Genomic DNA, 22,138 nt, shown 5'->3' on the forward strand with positions numbered 1-22,138 from the left:
AGCCATTCCTCTCCTTTGACCAGACCATCTTCCAAAGCTTGCCGCTTGTCCCTCTCCTTTCTCTCTCTCTCTTTCTCACTCCCTCCTCTCTGAGAGCAAAGCCTGCTTCTTTCTCTCCTCTCTGTCTGCAAAGATCACATAACTCTCCAAACAGCAAGTTCTGTTTTTCAGACAATGCGGCCCTGCCTGTTGTTACATTTATTGTCTTTTGCAAACAGTCCATCCTGAGTCTGAGCCTTTTGCAAAAGCTCCTGCAAAAAATCTGTGTTTTAAAGTGTTTGTGTGTGACCTGCTCCAACAAACCTTTCCCCATTTATCTCTCAAACAACTCAATATACTCTGTCACAAGAGGCCTCTGAAAGTCTGTCACTCTTTCTGCCCCGATCTTTAACAAGTTTCCTCCCTCTCCCCTGAAACTTGTGGCTTCTGGTTTCAGACTTCACCATTGAGGAAACCAGACTAGTTTCTTTCCGACCTAAGACGCTGCTGGGTTGGAGAACACGGCCCCTTGCCCCACAGGCTGCCAGTGAAGCGGTCGGGCAATGTCCCGGGATCGGAAGCCCCTTGTGCCATTTCCGCTGGGCCACACTTAACAGGGATTAGGATGTTCAACCTTCAACCGGAAATGGGGGGGCTTTCTCCTGCCCCGTTTCCAATGGTTTTATAAGCACGTTGGTGTCAGCAAATGCTGCGGATAGGAGTAGGGAGTTAATCCCCGGCATGAAATGACGTCATTTGACTCCGGCTTTTGGACAATGTCCCTTTCCCACTGGACCCTGTCCCTGTAAATTCCAAGTGGAAGAGGGGCTCATGTTTAAGAGGTAAAGTTAACAGAGCAGGGGCTTTGGAACACTGAACTATGAGTTAATAGAGGTCTCCAGATTAAGAGGCTTGGTTAGGGTGGACAGTGAGCACTGGAGGCGAATCCACGGACACTCAGTGTCTCTGAAGGGATTGTCTTTCTCTTGTACTGACAAGGGCGCCAGGCAACACGTAACAGCGACTCTTTGTCTGCCCTATGGCTGTTGTGTGTAATATTACGACAATAAACAAGGTGGACAGCCAGCTCCTTTTTCACGGGCGGGAGTAGCAAACACCAAAACGAAAGTTTAGGGGAAGCGTCAGGGGTAAGTTCTTTACACAAAGAGTGGTGGGCACCTGGAATGCCTTGCCAGGGGTGGTGGTGGAGGCTGGCACAAATAGGGACATTTAGGGCCCCAAAAAGGTCCCTTCAAGTGAAGCAACACTTCACATGTATGCCTGCAGGACTACTTACTGCCTCCAGTGCTCCCGCTGTGGCTGTCTCCACATTGGAGAGACTGGGCGCAGATCGGGAGGCCACTTCGCTGAGCACCTTCACCCGTCTGCACCACTGGCAGGGATCTCGCAACCGCCGACCATTGCAGTTCCGCATCGCACTCCCACACTCACATGTCTGCCCATGGCCTCGTGTCCCAGCGGGACCACCCACAAATTGGAGGAATGATCCCCCTCCCTGGTTTTCCTGTCTGGCTCCTCTCCATTAACAGCGGCTTCCCCGGATTCTGCCGGCCCACTCTCCTCCCTCCTCCATTCTCATTTTCAGTTCTCCTCCCTCCCTTCCCCCGGCCATCTCTTCCCCCACCCTCGGGATCGCTGCTGCCCCCCTCCCTCCCTTCTCCACCTATCACCTCCTGGCTTTGTGACCACCCCTCCTCTACCCCCCCATCTCTTATATTTGGAGCCCTGCCAAAATTTTCCATGATGAAGGGCTCGAGCTCTTCATGTTTTAACTTTTGCTGTTTGACCTGCTGAGTTTCAACAGCATTTTGTGTTTTTTCTTCAACTGTGATGTCTGCAGGCTTTCATGTCTTACATTTTTAAGACACTTGGACACGCACTTGAAAGAAAAAGTAGAGGGTTACGGGGTGTGAGGAAGTAAAGATTTAGATCTAGAAGAAATTGAGTAAAATTCTTTTGTCTTCAGACATCTGTGATTTATTTTCCCCCTGCACAAAAGTTTATGAATACCAGGCTTCTCCACTCCTGCTGGGTGAGTCAGAAATTTCCTCTCTCATTCCGCAAATCGTTTCAAAGAAAATAAGGTTCCCGTGTGTTGCTCTGACCTCATCACATGAACAGTCTTCCCACATGCCTGACTGCAGCGACTAGAGTTAGGGCAGATTTCGCCTCGAGCTGACACAAAGGGAAGATTCTCCATTGTTTTCTCAAACGGCCTACCGACTTTCTGGATACCTCCTGTGTGTGAGTAGAGCAATGTTCGCTGTTTCGTTCGATTTTGTTGGCAGAAGGGTAACTATGACTATTTATCCCACGTATATTACTTCCTGATTGTATTTATACAACCAGATGATTATCATCTTTTCTCTCTCTACACTTAAGGCCCTCTCCCACTGGCATCCCAGTGAGGCAGCCAGGCAACACCCTAGGATTGGAAGCCCCTTGTGCCATTTCTGCTGGGCCGCCCTTAACTGGGACACTGGCTGCTTTTCCCCTAAACGCAGCTTGTCCCCGGGGATCAGGGTGTTCGCCCTTCAATCGGAAACAGGGGGAGGGGGGCTCTCTGCTGCCCCTTTTCCACTGGTTTTATCAGCACGCTGGCGTCGGCAAATGATGGGGATATGGGGTTACTCCCCGGCATGAAATTATGTCATTTGACATCGGCGTTTGGACAGTACCCCTTTCCCACTGGACCCTGTTCCAGTAAATTCCCCGTTAATTCCTGGGGCAGGATGCCAGTGGAAAAGGGACTTGTGTCTTATGAGGCAAGGTTGACAGACCAGGGGCTTTGGTGCAATGAACAATGAGTTAATGTTTAAGAGGCTTGGTTAGGGTGGACAGCGAACACTGGAGGCGAATCCACGGACACCCAGTGTCTCTGAAGAGACTCTCTTTCTCTTGTACTGACAGGGGCGCCGGGCAACATGTAACAGTGACTTTTTGTCTGCCTTATGGCAGTTTTGTGTAATAATACATGACAATAGACAAGGTGGACAGCCAGCTCCTTTTTTTACGGGCGGGAATAGCAAACATCAAAGTGAAAGTTTGTGATGCACGGCTGTAGCAGTGAGCAGACACAAAACTCGAAAAAGACTGTACAACAGGCTTTATTCAGTTAAAATTCTCTGCTACAGTGGTAGTTGTACTGGTGACTCCTGAGAGACTGCCTCGGTAGGGGCTGGCTCACGATTATATCCCGGGCGGTTGATTGACAGCCGGCTGGGTGGAGTTAGGTCCATTCAGGTCGGCTGATTGACAGCCGGCCAGGTGTGGTCTGTCCTCCGGTGATCTTCCTGCAAGTACAGAGATTGACCCCTGCAGTTGGCTAGTGGTGTATCACCACAGAAACGTCATGGGTAAGTTCTTTACACAGAGAGTGGTGGGTGCCTGGAATGCCTTGCCAGGGGTGGTGGTGGAGGCTAGTACAAATGGAGACATTTAGAGCCCACAAATAGGCTCCTTCAAGTGAAGCAACACTTGACTTACCGCCTCCGGTGCTGCCGTCACGGCCACCTCCACATCAGAGAGACTGGACGCAGATTGGGAGGTCACTTCGCTGAGCACCTTTGCTCCATCCGCACCAGTGACAGGGATCTCGCAGTAGCTAACCATTGCAGTTCCACGTCGTACTCCCACACTGATACATCTGCTCATGACTTTGGGTACTGTTGCACGGAGACCGCTGCCAAATTGGAGGAACGACCCCCCCCCCCCCCCCACAATTTTCCAACTGGCCCCTCCCACATTCCTGGCTGCTGAGGCTAGATTTTGGGGAAATTTCATGTCGAGCCTCGTAGCTGACTCAAAGGGCAAATTCTCCATCGCTTTCTCAGCCGGCCTCCCGACTTTCTGGATATGCTCTGTCTGTGAGCAGAGAAATGTTCACAAAATGCAGTATCGGGCGATTTTGTTGGCAACAGGATAACTGTGAATATTTATTATCTATGTAACCTCCTGATTCTACTTATACAACCAGATGAAATGTGGCACACACATACAGTCGTTTCTCTCTCCACCCTTAAAACCCCTTTCCCAGTGAATCGGCCGGGCAGTGCCCTGGGATCAGAAGGCCTTTGTGCTGTTTCTGTTGGGCTGCCCTTAACTGGGACGCTCATTGCTTTTCCGCTGTAGTCTGTTCCAGTAAATTCTCAGTTAATTCCTGGGGGGAGGGTCCCAGTGGAAAAGATCCCTGAGATCTAGTGACAAGGACTTACCAGGATGGAGTAAGATGTCTTTAGACTCATTATATCCTATATGTATATTTTTCTTTTTTGAAAATTTCATTTATAATCAATAATAAGTCATGCATTCAAAATAAAATTCAATACATATTTTACCATCCTGTTATCAACAGGCTGAAAAACCAGCTTGGATTCAAATAGAGATGAATAAAACCGACGAGACTATTCCGGAGTTAATTTTGTATCATGGAATAGTGAGTCGTTTAAAGGACTTAAAGATTTTTCTGCATTGAAACATATTTTAAACATCTGGAATAGAATTCATATTGAGAGAGGAATTAAAAATGATCAATTACCAAAAATGTTGTTCAAACAAAATCAATGTCTTCGTTTTACTTTGATAATTGGTATCATAAAGGTTTACAGAGAATAAAAGATTGCTTCTTTGGATCTTTTTTCTTAACTATTGATCAATTAAAAGATAAATACAATATACGTAATAATACAATTTTTGTATATTATCAATTAAAAATGTATTTGAAAAAGAGACTGGGAGCAAATTTGACAACAAAGTTAATTTTAAGATATAATAACAGATACATTTGTTGTTAAGAAATTTATTGCTAATATGCATATAAAATTATAAAAGACAGTAAAGATTTATATTAATCAAAAATCCGATGGGAGAAATATTTAAAAATACAAATTCAGGAGGAGATTTGGTCAAAATAATGTAATGAAAGTGTCACGAATACAGTAAATGCTAGATATCAAATGGTTCAATATCACTTTCTTCATCAATTGTATTAAACTCCACATAAGTTAAATGGACTTAATCCTAATTATTCAAAGAAGTGTTTTCGATGTGTGAAAAAAATAGGGACTTTTTTGCATTCAGTGTGGTCTTGTGAAAAAGTGGAAAGGTTTTGAAATGAACTGAGTTTATTATTTTTTAAAAATTTTTAAATTTTTCACACTATGAACCATATTGACCAAAATACACATAAACATTTCCCTCTTGAATATACAGAGTGTCATTTTCTCCCCTTTTCCCCCCTCCCTTACCTCCCTCCTTCACCCCCCCCTCCCCACCACTCAACATTCAACATATACAATACAATAAACCCATTAAACAAGGTCATCACACAATGAAACTAAACAAGAAAATTGTGTCATCTACTTTTACACACTGGGTCAGTTCATTTCGTCTTCTTCTCCTTCTGTCATTTTATGGGGTGGAGGTCCATGGTAGGACTTCTCTTTAGTGTTCCATGTATGATTCCCAAATTTGTTCGAATACTGTGATGTTATTTCTTAAATTATATGTTTTTTTTCCAATGGAATACATTTATTCATTTCTATGTACCATTGCTGTATTCTCAGGCTCTCTTCTGATTTCCAGGTTGACATAATACATTTTTTTGCTACAGCTAAGGCTATCATAATAAATCTTTTCTGTGCTCCATCCAAATCGAGTACAAGTTCTTTACTTCTTATATTACTTAGAAGAAAGATCTCTGGATTTTTTGGTATGTTGCTTTTTGTGATTTTATTTAATACTTGATTTAGATCTTCCCAAAACTTTTCCACTTTCTCACATGCCCAAATTGCATGTACTGTTGTTCCCGTTTCCTTCTTACAGCAAAAACATCTGTCTGATACTGTTGGGTCCCATTTATTTAACTTTTGGGGCGTGGTGTATAGCCTGTGTAACCATTTATATTGTATCATGCATAATCTCATGTTTATTGTATTTCTCATAGTTCCAGAGCATAGCTTTTCCCATGTTTCATTCTTTATCTTTATGTTTAGATCTTGTTCCCACTTTTGTTTGGGTTTACAGCTTGTTTCCTCATTCTCTTTCACTTTCACTTACAGTTTGATGTACATGTTTGTTATAAATCTTTTAATTATCATTGTGTCTGTAATCACATATTCAAAATTGCTTCCTTCTGATAACAACTGAGTTTATTATTAGGGCAAGCTATGAAGATAAAGAATCCAAGATTATTTTTACTTGGAGATATTTATGAAAAGGATATAAAATTGAAATTGGACCAATACCAAGAAAACTTTTTAAGTCTTGCAATAGCAACTGTAAAGAAATGTATAGCAATACCATGGAAAGATGATAGAGAAGTGTTATTAAGTAGATGGTATAATGAGATGTGAAATTGTACACCTTTGGTAAAAAAATTATGTATAGTTTAAGGAATCGAGTTGAAAATTTTGATAGTATTTGGAAATAATCTGTGGATATTATGGATAACTTTCCATTGTGACAGAATATAGATATGTTTTTGGGAGATAAATTGGGGCAGGGTTTGTTCAAGTAAGTCACATACAAACACTTTAAAACAGATCTTATTTAAAATGCTGGAGCTCTGCTCATGCTAGACACGTCGGGGCTCCGGATCTTTTGCAAAAGCTTTGGAGAGTGCCCAAGAGACTTAACTAATGGAATGTTTACAAAAGGCAACAGGTGAGAGAACTTGTCGGAGCCACATTCTGCCTTGAAGGGAACTTGCTGTTCTAAGTAGGTCATGTGGTTTTGCAAGCAGAGAGAGTCAAACAGGCTTTTTTCAGAGAGAGAGAGAGATCAGTTCTACAGTTTTAAAGTCAGCAACAGTAGCTGGGGCTGGAAGAGGACAAGCTGGCAAGCTTGTGGAAACCCCCATTTTGAAGACAGGTAGTTCAGCCTGGTCAAAGTCCTTGTGGTTCAGGCAAGAGGAAAGGACTGGCTGTCTAATGTTTCACTTGAAATAAGGGAAACAAAAAGGAACTCTGTAGTGACCTGAAAGAAAGAGGTTATTATCTGGAGAACCCTGAGGAGGAGAGTTTCTTTGGCATATTACAAGATCAAACCAACAACCATAAAGAAAACATATCACACAGGGGTAAAGATGAACAATTACTTTATTAACAAAATTTCATCTTCAAACTTTAATTCAAATTCCCCCCATTTATAACAATGCCCACTGGTTAATATACAAATTTCTATAACAATGTAAAACTAATAAATTCCCCAGCCTAAATATAACATGTAATCAAAGTCTGTTACATTTCCAACCAGCCCACAGTAAAAACTTAGACACAAAACACATAAGACTCACAAAACTTTGATTACAATCGAAGTGAAGATCGTAAACAAAATTCAGTTTGTTTGGTAAACTGAAGCCAAAAGATCTTTTAGAGAGAGAGAGTGCACAAAATTCAAAGTGGTCTTCTTGTGTGGCTCACAGGGAGAAGAACAAGGGCTTGGGCCAGATCCTTCCGGCTGCCTTCAGAATCTTCATCCCTTTTAAAATGCCCAACATTCCAAACTGCCTCCCAGACAAAGACTCCTGCTTGGGTTTCCTTTCATTTTACAACCACACCCAACCGTGGCTTGTCTTCCAAGTCTAGAAATCTCTAGATTATCTTTTGCACATGCCCAGTCCGTCTCCCACTCTCTCTCACTCTCTGCAGTCCACCTTCACCTTAGCTCTCAAAGGCAAACTGTCACTTTTTAACATAAAACCACACAACATAGAACTCTGTAACAGTCAAGACATTGAAGTGGTTGATTAAAAAAGGAAGCAGTTGTGGGTGTCCAGCGTATAACGAATCTCTCTCGGAAAACCAACAAGAACCTTCCTGAGCGGTAACCATTTACCTTTCGAGCACCAAAGCCTGGTGAACTTCATAAATATTAAATCTGTGCACAGTATAAGAATTGCCTGCAACAAGGGAACTTGGAGGAGTGAGAAGTGAGATTGGCCTGTGAATCCAAGAACTTTTCTGAACTTACACATGCATTCTGAACACACATGCGCTTAGAATTAGAAGGGGGTTAAATTAGGTTAGTTAAGTCAATAGTGGTAAGTTAAAGTATGATCCTGTTTGCATGTTTAAAGATAATTTAAAGCAACTTTTTTTAAGTCACCATTTGTCTTGGTGAATATTTATTGCTGCTGGGGTTTGGGGTTGTAACACCGTCCACCTCTTCTATCTTATCCACTCCTCCTAATTAGTGATTTTTAATAACAATTAATGATTGTATTTGCTAATATTATTGTATATTAAATGGTAGGTGTTTCTTTCCTTTTCTTACTTTTGGGTGGGAGGGGGGGATGGAAATTCAATTTAGTCTCATTATTCCATGTAACTGCAAGACATTTCCTGGCTGCTGCTAAGGCAATTCGAAACTTATCTAATTTTAACTCCAAACTCAATGTTTGGACCCAATAGGATCAAATGGAGTTTTAAATTTAAACATAACTTCCAAAAATTCTTTAATTTTATTCCAAAAAAGCCTTAACCGTTTCAAATAACCAAATTGAATGTAAAAAAAAGTTCCCACTTCTTTGTGTCATCTCAAAAATAAATTGGAAGAAACATATTTAAATTTCTTTAATTTCTTCGGAGTCAAGTATAAAGTATAAACCAATCTATACCTTACATTTACAATTTTACACTGTCACACTGTCCTCACATATCGATCTCCAATCATCTTGGGAAATAGATATTTCCAAATCTTTTTCCCCATTTCACTCTAGTTTTATCAACATCTGGCTTGGGCATTTTAGCCCGCAATAAAGTATACATATCCGATATAAAACATTTTTACCACCATCGGTAAGGAAAATCTCAAATTTAGATCTTCTAGGAAGCCTCAAAGTATGTCCAAAATTATCTAACAATAGAGTTTTAACTTGATAATAAGAAAAGAGAGAATTCAAAGGTACATCATATTTCTCTCTCATTCTTTGAAAGGAAAAAAATAACCCGCCTCGTAACAATCTTCTATCAATTTAATTCCTTTTTGCTCCTATAACTTCAAAAGTTGATTATTAACTGTAAAAGGGAAAAGCTTATTTTGAAACAAAGGTGTTTTAGCCGAAATTGTACCTTCAGTACCTACAATTTTATTCTTGTTAATCTTTAACTCCATCAAGTCTTTCAGCCCCAGTAAATTATAATTACTTAATAATTATATTGATAAATAAATCAATCGTCCTCTTTTCTCCAATCTGGGAAAATTCAATATTACCCCATACCAGGGTCCACTTGAAACATCCTATTAATGAATTTTAACCTGAGCTGATTCATAAAAATTTTGGAAATTAGGAAGTTGTAGACCAAGTTAATTTCTGTAGTGAATCACTCGCCATTTTGTCTTTCCACAGAAATTTTCTCACCAAAGTGTTCAAATCTTTTAAAAATTTATGAGGAATCTTATATGGAATAGATTGGAATAAATATTGAATTTGGGGGAAGATATTCATTTTAATACAATTCACCCGTCCCATCAATGTTATAGGTAAATCCTTCCACCGATTCACATCACATTTAATTCTAGTCAATAAGGGTGAAAAATTCAATGCAAATAAATAATTATAATTCTTTCTTTTCTTTGGCTTGGCTTCGCAGACGAAGATTTATGGAGGGATAAATGTCCATGTCAGCTGCAGGCTCGTTTGCGGCTGACAAGTCCGATGCGGGACAGGCAGACACGGTTGCAGCAGTTGCAGGGGAAAATTGGTTGGTTGGGGTTGGGTGTTGGGTTTTTCCTCCTTTGTCTTTTGTCAGTGAGGTGGGCTCTGCGGTCTTCTTCAAAGGAGGTTGCTGCCCGCCGAAATCTGAGGCGCAAAGATGCACGGTTTGAGGCGATATCAGCCCACTGGCGGTGGTCAATGTGGCAGACACCAAGAGATTTTTTAGGCAGTCCTTGGTGCACCTCTGTCATGGTGGCCAGTGGAGAGCTCGCCATATAACACGATCTTTGGGAGGCAATGGTCCTCCATTCTGGAGACATGACCTACCCAGCGCAGTTGGATCTTCAGCAGCATGGATTCGATGCTGTCGGCCTCTGCCATCTCGAGTACTTCGATGTTAGGGATGAAGTCGCACCAATGAATGTTGAGGATGGAGCGGAGACAACACTGGTGGAAGCGTTCTAGGAGCCGTAGGTGATGCCGGTAGAGGACCCATGATTCAGAGCCGAACAGGAGTGTGGGTATGACAACAGCTCTGTATACGCTAATCTTTGTGAGGTTTTTCAGTTGGTTGTTTTTCCAGACTCTTTTGTGTAGTCTTCCAAAGGCGCTATTTGCCTTGGCGAGTCTGTTGTCTATCTCGCTGTCGATCCTTGCATCCGATGAAATGGTGCAGCCGAGATAGGTAAACTGGTTGACCGTTTTGAGTTTTGTGTGCCCGATGGAGATGTGGGGGGACTGGTAGTCATGGTGGGGAGCTGGCTGATGGAGGACCTCAGTTTTCTTCAGGCTGACTTCCAGGCCAAACATTTTGGCAGTTTCCGCAAAGCGCTGAAGAGCTGGCTCTGAATGGGCAACTAAAGCGGCATCGTCTGCAAAGAGTAGTTCACGGACAAGTTGCTCTTATGTCTTAGTGTGAGCTTGCAGGCACCTCAGATTGAAGAGACTGCCATCCGTGCGGTACCGGATGTAAACAGCGTCTTCATTGTTGAGCTCTTTCATGGCTTGTTTCAGCATCATGCTGAAGAAGATTGAAAAGAGGGTTGGTGCGAGAACGCAGCCTTGCTTCACGCCATTGTTAATGGAGAAGTGTTCAGAGAGCTCATTGCTGTATCTGACCCGACCTTCTTGGTTTTCGTGAAGTTGGATAGCCATGTTGAGGAACTTTGGGGGGCATCCGAGGCGCTCTAGTATTTGCCAAAGCCCTTTTCTGCTCACGGTGTCGAATGCTTTGGTGAGGTCAACAAAGGTGATGTCAACAAAGGTAATGTAGAGTCCTTTGTTTTGTTCTCTGCACTTTTCTTGGAGCTGTCTGAGGGCAAAGACCATGTCAGTAGTTCCTCTGTTTGTGCGAAAGCCACACTGTGATTCTGGGAGAACATTCTCGGCGACACTAGGTATTATTTTATTTAGGAGAATCCTAGCAAAGATTTTGCCTGCTATGGAAAGCAGCGTGATTCCCCTGTAGTTTGAGCAGTCTGATTTCTTGCCTTTGTTTTTGTACAGGGTGATGATGATGGCATCACGAAGGTCCTGAGGCAACTTTCTTTGGTTCCAGCAGAGCTTGAAAAACTCATGCAGTTTGGCATGCAGAGTTTTGCCGCCAGCCTTCCAGACCTCTGGGGGGATTCCATCCATACCTGCTGCTTTGCCACTTTTCAGTCGTTCAATTGCCTTATATGAAGATGGCTGCATGCGCGACGGAAGGCTTGTTTTTTCTCTGGCCAGGACGGCTTTGTAAGGTGAGCCTGGTGGGCAGCTCGCTTCTTTGCCAGCAGCCCCTGGATTTCCTGGCTGCTTTCGTCGAACCAGTCCTTGTTTTTCCCGGAGGAGAAGCCCAGTACCTCTTCAGTGGATTGCAGTATGGTAGTCTTCAGCTGATCCCAGAGGGTTTCAGGGGATGAGTCCGTGAGGCGGATTGCATCCTCGAGCTTTGCTTTGAGGTTTGCCTGGAACTTTCCTCTCACTTCGTCTGACTGCAGGTTTCGAACATTGAACCTCTTTCTGGGGGCTTTACTGTTCCTAGGCTTTGGCTTGAAATGAAGGTTGAGCTTGCAGCGAACCAGCCGGTGGTCAGTGTGGGCGTGACCCTGGTGTGGAGCACATCTCGTTTGTCTCTTTCTTGCACCAGGACGTAGTCCAGGAGGTGCCAGTGTTTGGATCGGGGATGCATCCAGGTAGTCTTCAGGCTGTCCCTCTGCTGAAAAAGGGTGTTTGTAATGACAAGCCGCTGTTCTGCGCAGAGCTCCAACAGGAGGCGCCCATTGTCGTTGCACTTGCCGACACCATGCTTGCCCAGGATTCCTGGCCAGGTTTCTGAGTCTTTGCCGACGCGAGCGTTGAAGTCGCCAAGGATGACAACCTTGTCAGCTGTAGAGGTGCGTTGAATGAGGTTGCGCAGGTCAGTGTAGAACTTGTCCTTTTCTGCTGGTTCCGCCTGGAGGGTTGGAGCATAGACACTGATGAGGGTGATGCGACGCTTGTTTTGAAGGGGGAGTCGCATGGACATGATCCGGTCCGAGTGGCCTGTCGGGAGGTTTTCGAGTTTGGAGGCAATGGAGTTCTTGACCATGAAGCCTACACCAGATAGGCGTCGTTCATCCATAGGCTTGCCAGACCAGTAGAGTGTGTAGCCTGCGCCGCGTTCTTGGTGGCTGTCTACATCTGCAAGGCGGACTTCTCTGAGAGCGGCTATGTTGACGTCAAGTCTGAGGAGTTCATGTGCGATGAGGCAGACCGACGTTCAGGTTGGTGGCTATCATCCTTGTCTAGCATGGTTCTGATGTTCCAGCATGCTAGCTTGAGTTTGTAAGCATCTTTTGAGGGGGAGGACGTGGAGGGGGAGGACGTGGACATGTCCTCGGGCCTGCGCAAAGGAGCTTTTAGGTGGAGTGCAGTGTGCGCAGTACTGGCCCCACCCTTTACACCCATGGTTCGTGTGCTGTGGCCAAGCAAGCTGGGATGTGGCAGCGAGGTCCTTGGGTCGTAGGTTTTATATCGGAGTGGCCTTCTCCTATGCAGGCTTCTTACTCAGGCTGGAGGGGCCTGCCTCCCCTCCTAGGTCGGACCATACTGTCCAGTCCGGGGCCGGGGTTGCCGCTGCTTTCCCTGTGCCCGGACCGGGGCCGCCACCTCCTTCTTTCTGCCCGGACTGGGGCCTCCGCCTGCTTCGCTGTGCTGAGGCCGGGGTCACCGCCTCCCCCTCGCTTCAGCCCGGACCGGGGCCTCCGCCTGCCTCACTCAACCAAGGCCGGGGCCGCCGCCTCGCCTTCGCTCTTGCCTGGATCGGGGCCGCCGCCACCTACCCTCTGCCCGGACCGGGGCCGGGGCCGCCGCTTCTTTCCTTGTGCCCGGACTGGGGCCGCTGCCTCCTACCCAAATATTTAATATGATCAGACCATTTAAACTTCACAACTTGTCTACATGACGAGTAATCCCTATCAGCTAAAGGCATGATTTCACTCTTTCCCAATTTACTTTATGTCCAGGTAACGCTCCATACTGTTCCAAACATTTATGTAAAATCTCCAAAAATTGTAAAGGATTTGTTAAATATATCAAAACATCGTCTGCAAACAAATTTATCTTATTTTCATCAGAATTAACCTTAATACCTTTAATAGCACTAACCTGACTAATCATCTGCAGCAAAGGTTCAATAACCAATGCAAACAGAGCTGGTGGCAAAGGGCAGCCCTGTCTGGTTAATCGAGATCATGTAAAAGGTAAAGACATCACTCTCGCAGTGGGATTTTTATACAAAGCCTTAATCCAACCAGTAAAAAGAGGCCCAAAATTAAACTTTTCCAAGACTTTAAACAAAAAAAAACTCCATTCCATTCTGTCAAAGGCTTTTTTTGCATCCAAAGAGATGACCAGCATTTGGTCAGATTGCTACCGAGAAATATTAATTAAAGAAATCAACTTTACCACATTGTCCGCTGAATCATGGTTCTTGATAAAACCTGCCTCATCTACATGAACCAAATCAGGTAAGCATTTAGCCAACTTATTAGCTATAAGTTATAGTCCACATTTAGCAAAGAAATAGGTCTATAAGATCCCGCCTTCAAAAGATCTCTATCCTTCTTAAGAATAACAGTGATAATTGCTTTAGAAAAAGAATACAGAAAGGGCCCAGTTTTCCCCACTTGATCTAGAATCTCCATCAACAAAGGGACTAATAAATCATGAAATTCCTTCTAAAATTCAGAAGTAAACCCCCTCATCACCTGGAGATATACCACCCGGCATAGATCGAAGTGCATCTGTTAATTCTTTAACAGTAAAACCAGCATCCAATTCCTTTACATCCTTATAATGTAAAGAGGACAAGGTTAAGCCAGATAAAAATTCACCAATAGTTACCTGATCTTGGACTACCTCAGACATGTACAATTTCTCATAAAACATAGGAAACTCATCATTAATCTCTTGAGGTTTATACATAATCCTCGAATGATGCCAAATAGCATTTATTGCTCTAGACCCCAGTTCCATTAACACTTGTTAACACTTTATGATCTCTCACCCAACTCATAACACCACTGCCTAGTCCTCTGTAAAAGCTTTTCAAATTTATACATTTGTAACAAATTATATTGTAATTTCAAATTGACTAATCATATTTTTTTGTCTTCCATCAAAACAAAATCTCCAAACTCTCTATATCCTTCTCCAACATATCAACCTCAGCCATTTGTCATTTCTTAACTTTAGCTGTATAACTAATGATTTTTCCTTGTAAATAAGCCTTCTGAAGTGTCCCACAAAACAAATTTAGAGTCAACTGAACCTACATTTATTTTCAAAAAAATTCTGAATTTGGTCTCGTATAAATTTATAAAATTCCGGATCTTTCAATAAGAAAGAATTAAAACGGCAACAATAAACATTCTCCTCCCTCTCTGAAGCAGTACAAGTAATTAACAACAAGGAATGATCAGGTTTGTACACAGCTTCAGAAATTCGACCTTGCGCCGATACTAAAAACAAACCTATTCGAGAGAAAGAATCATGATGAAATGAATAGAATGAAAAATCTTTTTCCTTAGGGTTCAATTTTCTCCATACATCTACTAAATTAATCTCCTTCATTAGTACCATCAACTGTTTAGCCATCTCAGTTTTAATTACCATTTTAGGAGATTTGTCCAATAATGGATCTAAATGACAATTAAAATCACCTCCTACCATAATTTTATCCTGATTCAAATTTTAAAAAAGACTCCACCATAAATTGTTCATCATCAGTATTCGGAGCATAGACATTCATTAAAGTCAGAAAAATATTGTACAATAAACAATCAAAATCCGACCAGCCACTTCAAAAACTGATTCCAATTTAAAAGGAAATTTCTCATTAATCAAAATAGCAACCGTCTTGCTTTTGAATTAAAAGAGGATGATATAACTTGCCCAACCCAATCTCTTTTTAATTTTTGATGGTCTTTATCAGTCAAATGAATTTCCTGCAAAAAAGCCATTTCATCCTTTAATTTTTTAATATAGGCCAATACTCTCTTTCTCTTAATCAGGATATTCAGCCCATTAACATTAAAAGTAACAGAATTTAGATTATCCATCTGTGGTGGAGAGTCTCACGCTGGGCTGCTGGAAACCGGCTGAAAGGGAGGAGGGGAAGGGGACTGGGTATCGGAACCAAAGTGCGAGAGGGTGCTGCAGGCTTCCCGATAGTGTCAAGAGGGTTCAGATCTGGAGCCTGGGTGGCCGATGGATTGAACAGAAGTCGAATCCACAGACACTTCGTGTAGCTGAAGAGTCTCTCTTTTGCTTCTCTTTCCTCACGTTGCCAACAGCCCTGCCGCCCGTGCAGCTCTGACAACTGCAGATCCCCCTCACTGGTCTGCTGCCCTGCTCCGGAATTATCCAGTTTCCATTAAGCCCTGTTCTCTTTGGTCTGTCACTCTCTCTCTCTCTCTCTCTCTCTCTCTCTCTCTCTCTCTCTCTCTCTCTCTCTCTCTCTCTCTCTCTCTCTCTCTCTCTCTTTCTCTCTCCCCCTTCCCCATCTCCTTTCTCCCAGCTCTCCCCCAATTAATCTCTCCATTTATCTGTGGACCTACACCCCAGCCCTGCCCATTCTTCCCTCCTACCCCAGCCATTTAATTCAGGTTCCTGCCTGCTTTTTACCTAAACTATGAGGAAGGACTCAGGTCTGAAACGTCAGTGAAACATCTTTACCTCCCATCGACGCTGCGAAACCGACCGGGTTCCTCCAGCATCTCTGGCTCTTCAATAGGCCCTTCAGCCCATGAAGTTGTGCCAACCCTCATAAAGTCTCTAATCCTTTCCTCCCTCATGCCTGTGACCCATCAGGTTGGCGTAGCGGTCACTGCACCAGCAACCCGGGGTTCAAATCCTGAGCTGTCGGTGAGGAGATTGTATGTTCTCCCCGTGTCTGAGTGGGTTTCCTCCCGGGGAGACTTCGGTTTACTCCCACAAGGGGTGTTGTATGTCAATTGGGTGTATTTGGGCGGCACGGGCTCGTGGGCTGGAAGGGCCTGTTACCACGCTGTGTGACTGTTGCGTGCATAAAAGCTCTCACAGCTGGAGGGAGAGCATATGCTTTTATTAGTTTATAACTGAGGGTAGGGCCTTATGGTGGCCTTCAGAGGGGCTCAGGGTTTAGGCAGGTATGGGTAGATGGGGGCAGAGCCGGGAGACAGAACCTGCCATCAGTATAACACACTACCAGTGAATCTCAGTTCACTGCAATGATTCAATTTAAAATTTTGATTCTTGTTCCTGTCCTTTAAATGTCCCCATTGTCCCACCTCCACTGTTGTACCAGGCCCCCATCACTCTCTGTGTAAAAAAACTTACCCTCCACTCACCTTAAACCAATGCCCTCAGTTATTTGCAGCTCTTGTTGAAGGACTAGAACGGGGTGAGGGGGGAAAGGAGCTTGTACATTCTCTCTGTGTCTGTGTGGGGCTAACCCCGGGGGCTCCAGTTTCCTCCCACTGTTCGAAGCATCCCAGGGGGTGTAGGTCAATTGGGTGCAATTGGATGGCACGGGCTCGTGGGCCGATAGGGCCTGTTACCATGCTGAATATCCACACTAAATTAGGACAGGAGCTGATGTGAATGCAGGGTCTAAGGGCTGTTATCTCTTCTTCTGTTTCTCCAGGATGGCTTCTTGTTGCCTGCTTTTGGCCCTCAGCTTTGCCTTGATGCTCGACAGATCACACTCTGGTAAGACATAGTCCCCTGTTGTGGATGAATAGGTCATGAAGTTTGGGGGAAGGCCCTTTGGCCCATCCAGTCTGCACTGACCAACAAATTCCAATCCCTATTTTATTCTCTCCGTGGTCCTGTCACTTGCCCCCCCCCCCACACCCCACAGCCCTCCCGTCCAGAAAATGACCCCCTTCACTCACATGGGTGGATTGGGGACAATTTACCATGGGGGAGATGTGGGTGGAAACCGGAGTGTGAGGAGGGGTCACAGGGAGAGCATGCAAACTCCACACAGACAGCGCCAGAAGTTGGAATTGAACCTGTTGGTCTCTGGAGATCCACTGGTTGAGGCACTGGGCCAATCCATTGGGGTGAGTCGGTGTGTGTGTGCGTATGTGCACATGTTTGTGTGTGGATGTGCATGTGTGCACATAGGGGTATGTGTGTGTGTGTGTGTGTGTGTGTGTGTGTGTGCATGTGCATGCGTGTGAGTGTGCTGTGTGTGTGAGAGAGAGAGAGAGAGAGAGAGAGAGAGAGAGAGAAAGAGGAGAGATAAAGAATGCAGGAGAGTCCCGCATGCACACACACACACACACACACACACACACACACACACACACACACACACACATGAGGGATAGAGAGAGAGGGATGGAGAGAAAAATGGGGAGGTGAGGAGGAGAGGAAGAGTAGGGAAGGGGATGCTGCAAGGATAAAGAGAGAGGAGAGGAGAGGGGGTGAAGAGGATAAGATTTTTGTGTGTTGTGCAGTGTACACAATCAGGAAGCCTTCAGTGCCCAAGATCCCTCGGGAACCCCTCCTGCCCTTGGCACCCTCTCCCCATCTGGGCACCCAATACCTGGGACCCCTTTGGCTAGTCTCGAGCCTGTTGCCAGCTGTCCGTGAGACCCTCAAGCCACCAGCAGCAGTCCGCACATGGCCCGAGTACATCGGAGCCTTTGGGCCCTCGAATTCCCAAACTGGGCAGCCAATCTGCTTCGTAAGGTGCCCCTGCAGAAGTTTGAAGGATGAGCCAAATCTCCCCAGGCTCCCCGGGAAGTAGAAGTTTCCATTTTCAGCAGTAGCAACACAAGGGCTGGTGTCACCCAGTGAGGTAACTCATGATCTCACCCCCTCTCCCACCACCCCCATGGACCTCCTCCTATACCAGTAATGTTAATCGTAATTCCCATAGATCACTGAATGTATCGGCGATTGTAGTGAGATAAACAACCAGCAAAATTAAAATTACACCTTTAAACTGCAACATCATACACTCCGGCAGCAACAAAAACAACAGCACTTGCTGATGGGCAAGTGGAGATGGAACCACGTGATTCAAAGTGCCATTGCTATTGGGTCATAATGACAGCTCTGACCGGAGTGCAGTAGAAGGTTCAAAAAGTAAATGAATGTCGGGTTTTGGCCATGTAGCTGGGCTGGCGAGAAATGGTTTCGTTGTTATAACGAACGACGGGGGTATCTTTATAAAAAGAAATAAATTTCTGCTGAAACCCGGCACAGACATTTTACAGACTGTTCATCATTTTGGTGTCACCCCCTCTCTGATGGGGTCACCCAGTCGCACCTCCCACCCCCACCCCCCATGTGATGCCAGTGCTTCTCCGGGTTGAGTTCCCAAACCAGGCCACAGTTGACAGCGAGGGAGGGGGGTGGGGGAGGGAGAGAGGGTGGTGTTTCCATTGCCTTCAACAGACTTTGTTACTTGCTCTCGATTTAGTTTCCTGTAAGAAAAACAAAGACCGCGTGATGGCCAAGGAGGGGAGCCATGCTTTTTTGCCCTGCATCTTCACCTATCGCGAGAAGATAGACATACTTTTAATCTGGCAGATTGAGAACAAGAGCCCTGTTGTGAAAGCTAACTCGACGGAGAAGAAGATCTGGGACCAGTTCCACGGACGAGTGCGCCTTATTCCAGAATGGTACCAGATTGGGAACGGCACATTGTGGATCTCCAATTCAAAGATCTCGGATTCTGGAAACTATACTTGCGCCGTGAGAGGGGATGGGCTTGCAGAATTCTGTGCCAGTGTGGAGCTCCTGGTGAAATCAGGTAGGAAATGGCTTGGAACATTTTCCCTGAGGGGGCGAAGGGTGGGGCAGAGGGATGGCTGGCAGGAGTCAGACAAAGGGAAGAGGGAAAAGGACTCACCTTCCTCTGCCTCTCCTTCTCCTGAACCCCAGCGGATAGAAACTCTAGGCTGATGGGCCAAAGGTCCCTTTTAGGGTAACGTAAAAATATACGATACACTTCAACCTTAGGTTGACCCAAGGCAAACATAGGGTCACTGCGAGCATTGCCCAGCACCCCTAACAATAGGAAAAAGATAAGCAAAAGGGAGTGCCTTCAGAAACACCGATCCTCTGTGGATTATCCTCCAGCCCCTCCCGCAGCCACACAGGCTCTCGTCCGATCCATCGGCCACCCAAGCACCAGATTTGTATCTCCCGACACGGCCGGGAAGTCCTTCAGTGCCTTCGAGAGGCCCTTCTGGCCCCCACGAGCCAGTCTCCAGCAGCCCGTGTAGGGTCCCCCACCCCGACCGCAAGCTACCTGCAGCCCAGCGGTCGAAGCCGCTGCCTCGTGACTCTAAAGACCAAGGGTTCTATCCTGATCTCCGCCGCTGTCTGAGCGGAGTTGGTATGTTTTCCCCAAGGGCATGGGGGTGGGTAGGGAGGAGAGGGGAGACTCCCATGATCCTCTCTTATGGTACTATAGATTGACCACTAATCCAATGTCCAAGGAGATGCCGATGGCCAGGACGCTCTCCTGTAGAAAGTTGACAGATTGACATTCGCAGTTGAAGACAGATCTTCTGTTGGTCCTGGAGTGGTTTCTGGTCAGAGTTAGTGTTGTAGGGGTGGTTCAAGAACCTGACAGCTGTTGGAAAGAAACTCTTCTTGAGCCTGGAGGTGCTGGTCTTCAATCCTCTGTACTTTCTTTCAAAAGGGGGCAGTGAGAAGAAGTTGTGATCAGGCTGCCAGCCCTTGATGATGTTGGCTGCCTTCTTGAGGCAAGACCTCACACAGAGTTTGCTGGTTCCCTCCCTGACCCTCGGTTTCTAATTCACTCTGCTTTCTCCATGAACAGCTGGCACTTTCCAACTCCCTCGACCGTCCTGCATCTGGATTCCCCTGCTGTTGCTGTCCTGGACCGGCCTGTTCCCCTGATTGATTCATCCCTCTGGTGCCTGCCCTCCCAACAACCCTGTCCAAGATCGGGGTGGGGGGGGGGTGAGGCCTGATGGTGAAGGAAGAAGAAGTGTAATTCTGTCTTCCCCCAGTTGGACTAACAAATTGCCGAATTAAAGAATATCTATTCTGAGCTTCTCTGAATGTTGCAAGACTACAATGGCTGCCAATACAAAGTCAAAAGCACAGACTCAGAAGAAACTTCCTTTCAAGAGTACTAAAGAACTGAGGCCTACTTACCAAGTGGAATCCACGGAATCGATTGGTCAGTTATCCAAGCACCAATGCACTCCAGCTCGCCTGAGTATTACTCTGATCTTTTTCATCCTATCTAGATCAGCGCGCTTGTGATGTCGAGCGTGCTGTAGAATTGCTGGAGTGCGTGTGGGACCCGATGCGTGACACTGCTGCGGGACTCGGCGGCGCGAAGGCCCGGTATGCGCAGCGCGTCCGGGATCCGCAATCTCCTCGAGAGGGTTTGGGTCATCAGTGAAGATGGTCGGCAATGGGTTGAACACGTCGGAACTGGGTCTGTAGGCATTGTAATAATATTAATATTTGGGGAGAATTTATAAGATTTAGAGTAGGTCACACACATTTTGTAACAGATCTTACTTGAAAGACTGAAGCATTCACATTGCAAGATCTCTGGAGAATGTAAGCACCTTTCACAAGTTTTTAAAAAAAACTTTATTTAATATTTTCCAAACAAAAACTTTTACAAAATTCATAATATAAAAATTAGAACTACAACTATCCCACCCCCTCTCCCCACCTTCAACAGTCTCCACAAGGGAAGCATTAAAAAAATACATACCACAGTTTAAGATATTACTAAATTCATACATTTCAAATAAGGTGACCACATCTTAACAAAAAAAAATCATAATTATCATGCAAATTAGATGTTATTTTCTCCAGGAGCTCAACTCATTATGCCAACGATTTACATTTATCTCAACTTTGTCTTTCCAGGAAGTCGCGACACATTGACAGTGCTACCGCCAATACTAAACACAAAAATGCTGTCTGAAACTTATCTAACCCCAAATCCATAAATGGAACAATATAACCCAACAAAAAGTTTTTGGGATCTAATAAAAATTGAATTTTAAACAAATTCCCTGATTTTTACCAAAATGATTGAACTTTATCACAAATCCAAACAGAATGTAAAAAAGTTCCAACACATGATCCACATCTAAAACACAACTCTGAATTACTAAATCTATATTTTCTCACTTTCTCAGGGGTTAAATATAACTGATGTAAAAAATTATAATTAATCATACTATATCTTACATTAAACTATTTATTCACACCATCAAAACACATCATCTCCCAGTCGGCCTGACTGATATCACAAGTTAAATCATTTTCCCATTTCATCCTGTCATCCTGGATTTATCTAAATTTATTTTATCCATAGTATCCACATACATCTCTGAAATAAAACCCTTATCTGAAAAATGAGAAATCATAAACTCAAATTTCGTTAACTTGGGAATTTTAATTTCTCTTCCAAAATTATCTTTCACTTACACTCTAATTTGATAATAAACAAAGTGTGGTGGTACACCACCGGCCTACTGCAGGGGCCAACCTCTGTACCTGCAGGAAGGTAAGGGTCAGGACAACACCTGGCCGGCTGTCAATCAGTCAGCCTGAAGGGATCAAGCCCCACCCGGTCGGGTGTCAATCACCCTCCAAGATATAAGCCTGTGCTGGCCTCCCGAAGCTCACTCAGAATTACTGTAGCTACAGCCAGCCTGGTTCTGTGGAAGTCTTTGTGGATTAAAGCCTGTTGTACAGTCTTTACCTTGTGTGTGTCTGATTCTGGCTAACAGCGCAGGGCTGCCATGGAAAATCTCCTGAGTGCAGGGAGCCTCAAAGTCTACCCACACCACCCAGAAGCCCAGACACAGTTCAAGATCAGGCAGCATGCGGTCGAGGCAATCATTGAGGCACATGAAGGTGGCATCCTGGACTCAGGTCAGAAGAGATTGGTCCTGCTCCGGTCAAAGCTAGGTCCCCACACCTTCCAGGCAACCAAAGGCTGCTCCAGGT

At 44.8% G+C, this 22,138-nt stretch overlaps 1 protein-coding gene across 9 annotated transcripts; it reads left to right on the forward strand.

Moving 5' to 3' along the window:
- The first annotated feature begins 704 nt into the window (after positions 1–704).
- On the forward strand, positions 705–21,885 carry LOC138754918 (programmed cell death 1 ligand 1-like). Of its 9 annotated transcripts, none has more exons than XM_069919927.1 (5): positions 717–821; positions 1,967–2,244; positions 16,809–16,873; positions 18,600–18,932; positions 20,407–21,885. In XM_069919927.1, exons 3-5 carry the CDS (start codon positions 16,810–16,812, stop codon positions 20,562–20,564), a joined length of 555 nt encoding a protein of 184 aa, XP_069776028.1. In that variant the 5' UTR covers positions 717–821; positions 1,967–2,244; position 16,809; the 3' UTR covers positions 20,565–21,885. The 9 variants fall into 9 exon arrangements, with proteins under 9 accessions (XP_069776025.1, XP_069776028.1, XP_069776030.1 ...); XM_069919929.1 differs by having other exon boundaries at positions 2,000–2,244; XM_069919925.1 differs by lacking the exon at positions 717–821 and adding an exon at positions 1,020–1,127.
- Positions 21,886–22,138: the final 253 nt, after the last annotated feature.

The sequence above is a fragment of the Narcine bancroftii genome, chromosome 2 (genome assembly GCF_036971445.1).
Source record: "Narcine bancroftii isolate sNarBan1 chromosome 2, sNarBan1.hap1, whole genome shotgun sequence".
NCBI classification, from domain to species: Eukaryota; Metazoa; Chordata; class Chondrichthyes; order Torpediniformes; family Narcinidae; genus Narcine; species Narcine bancroftii.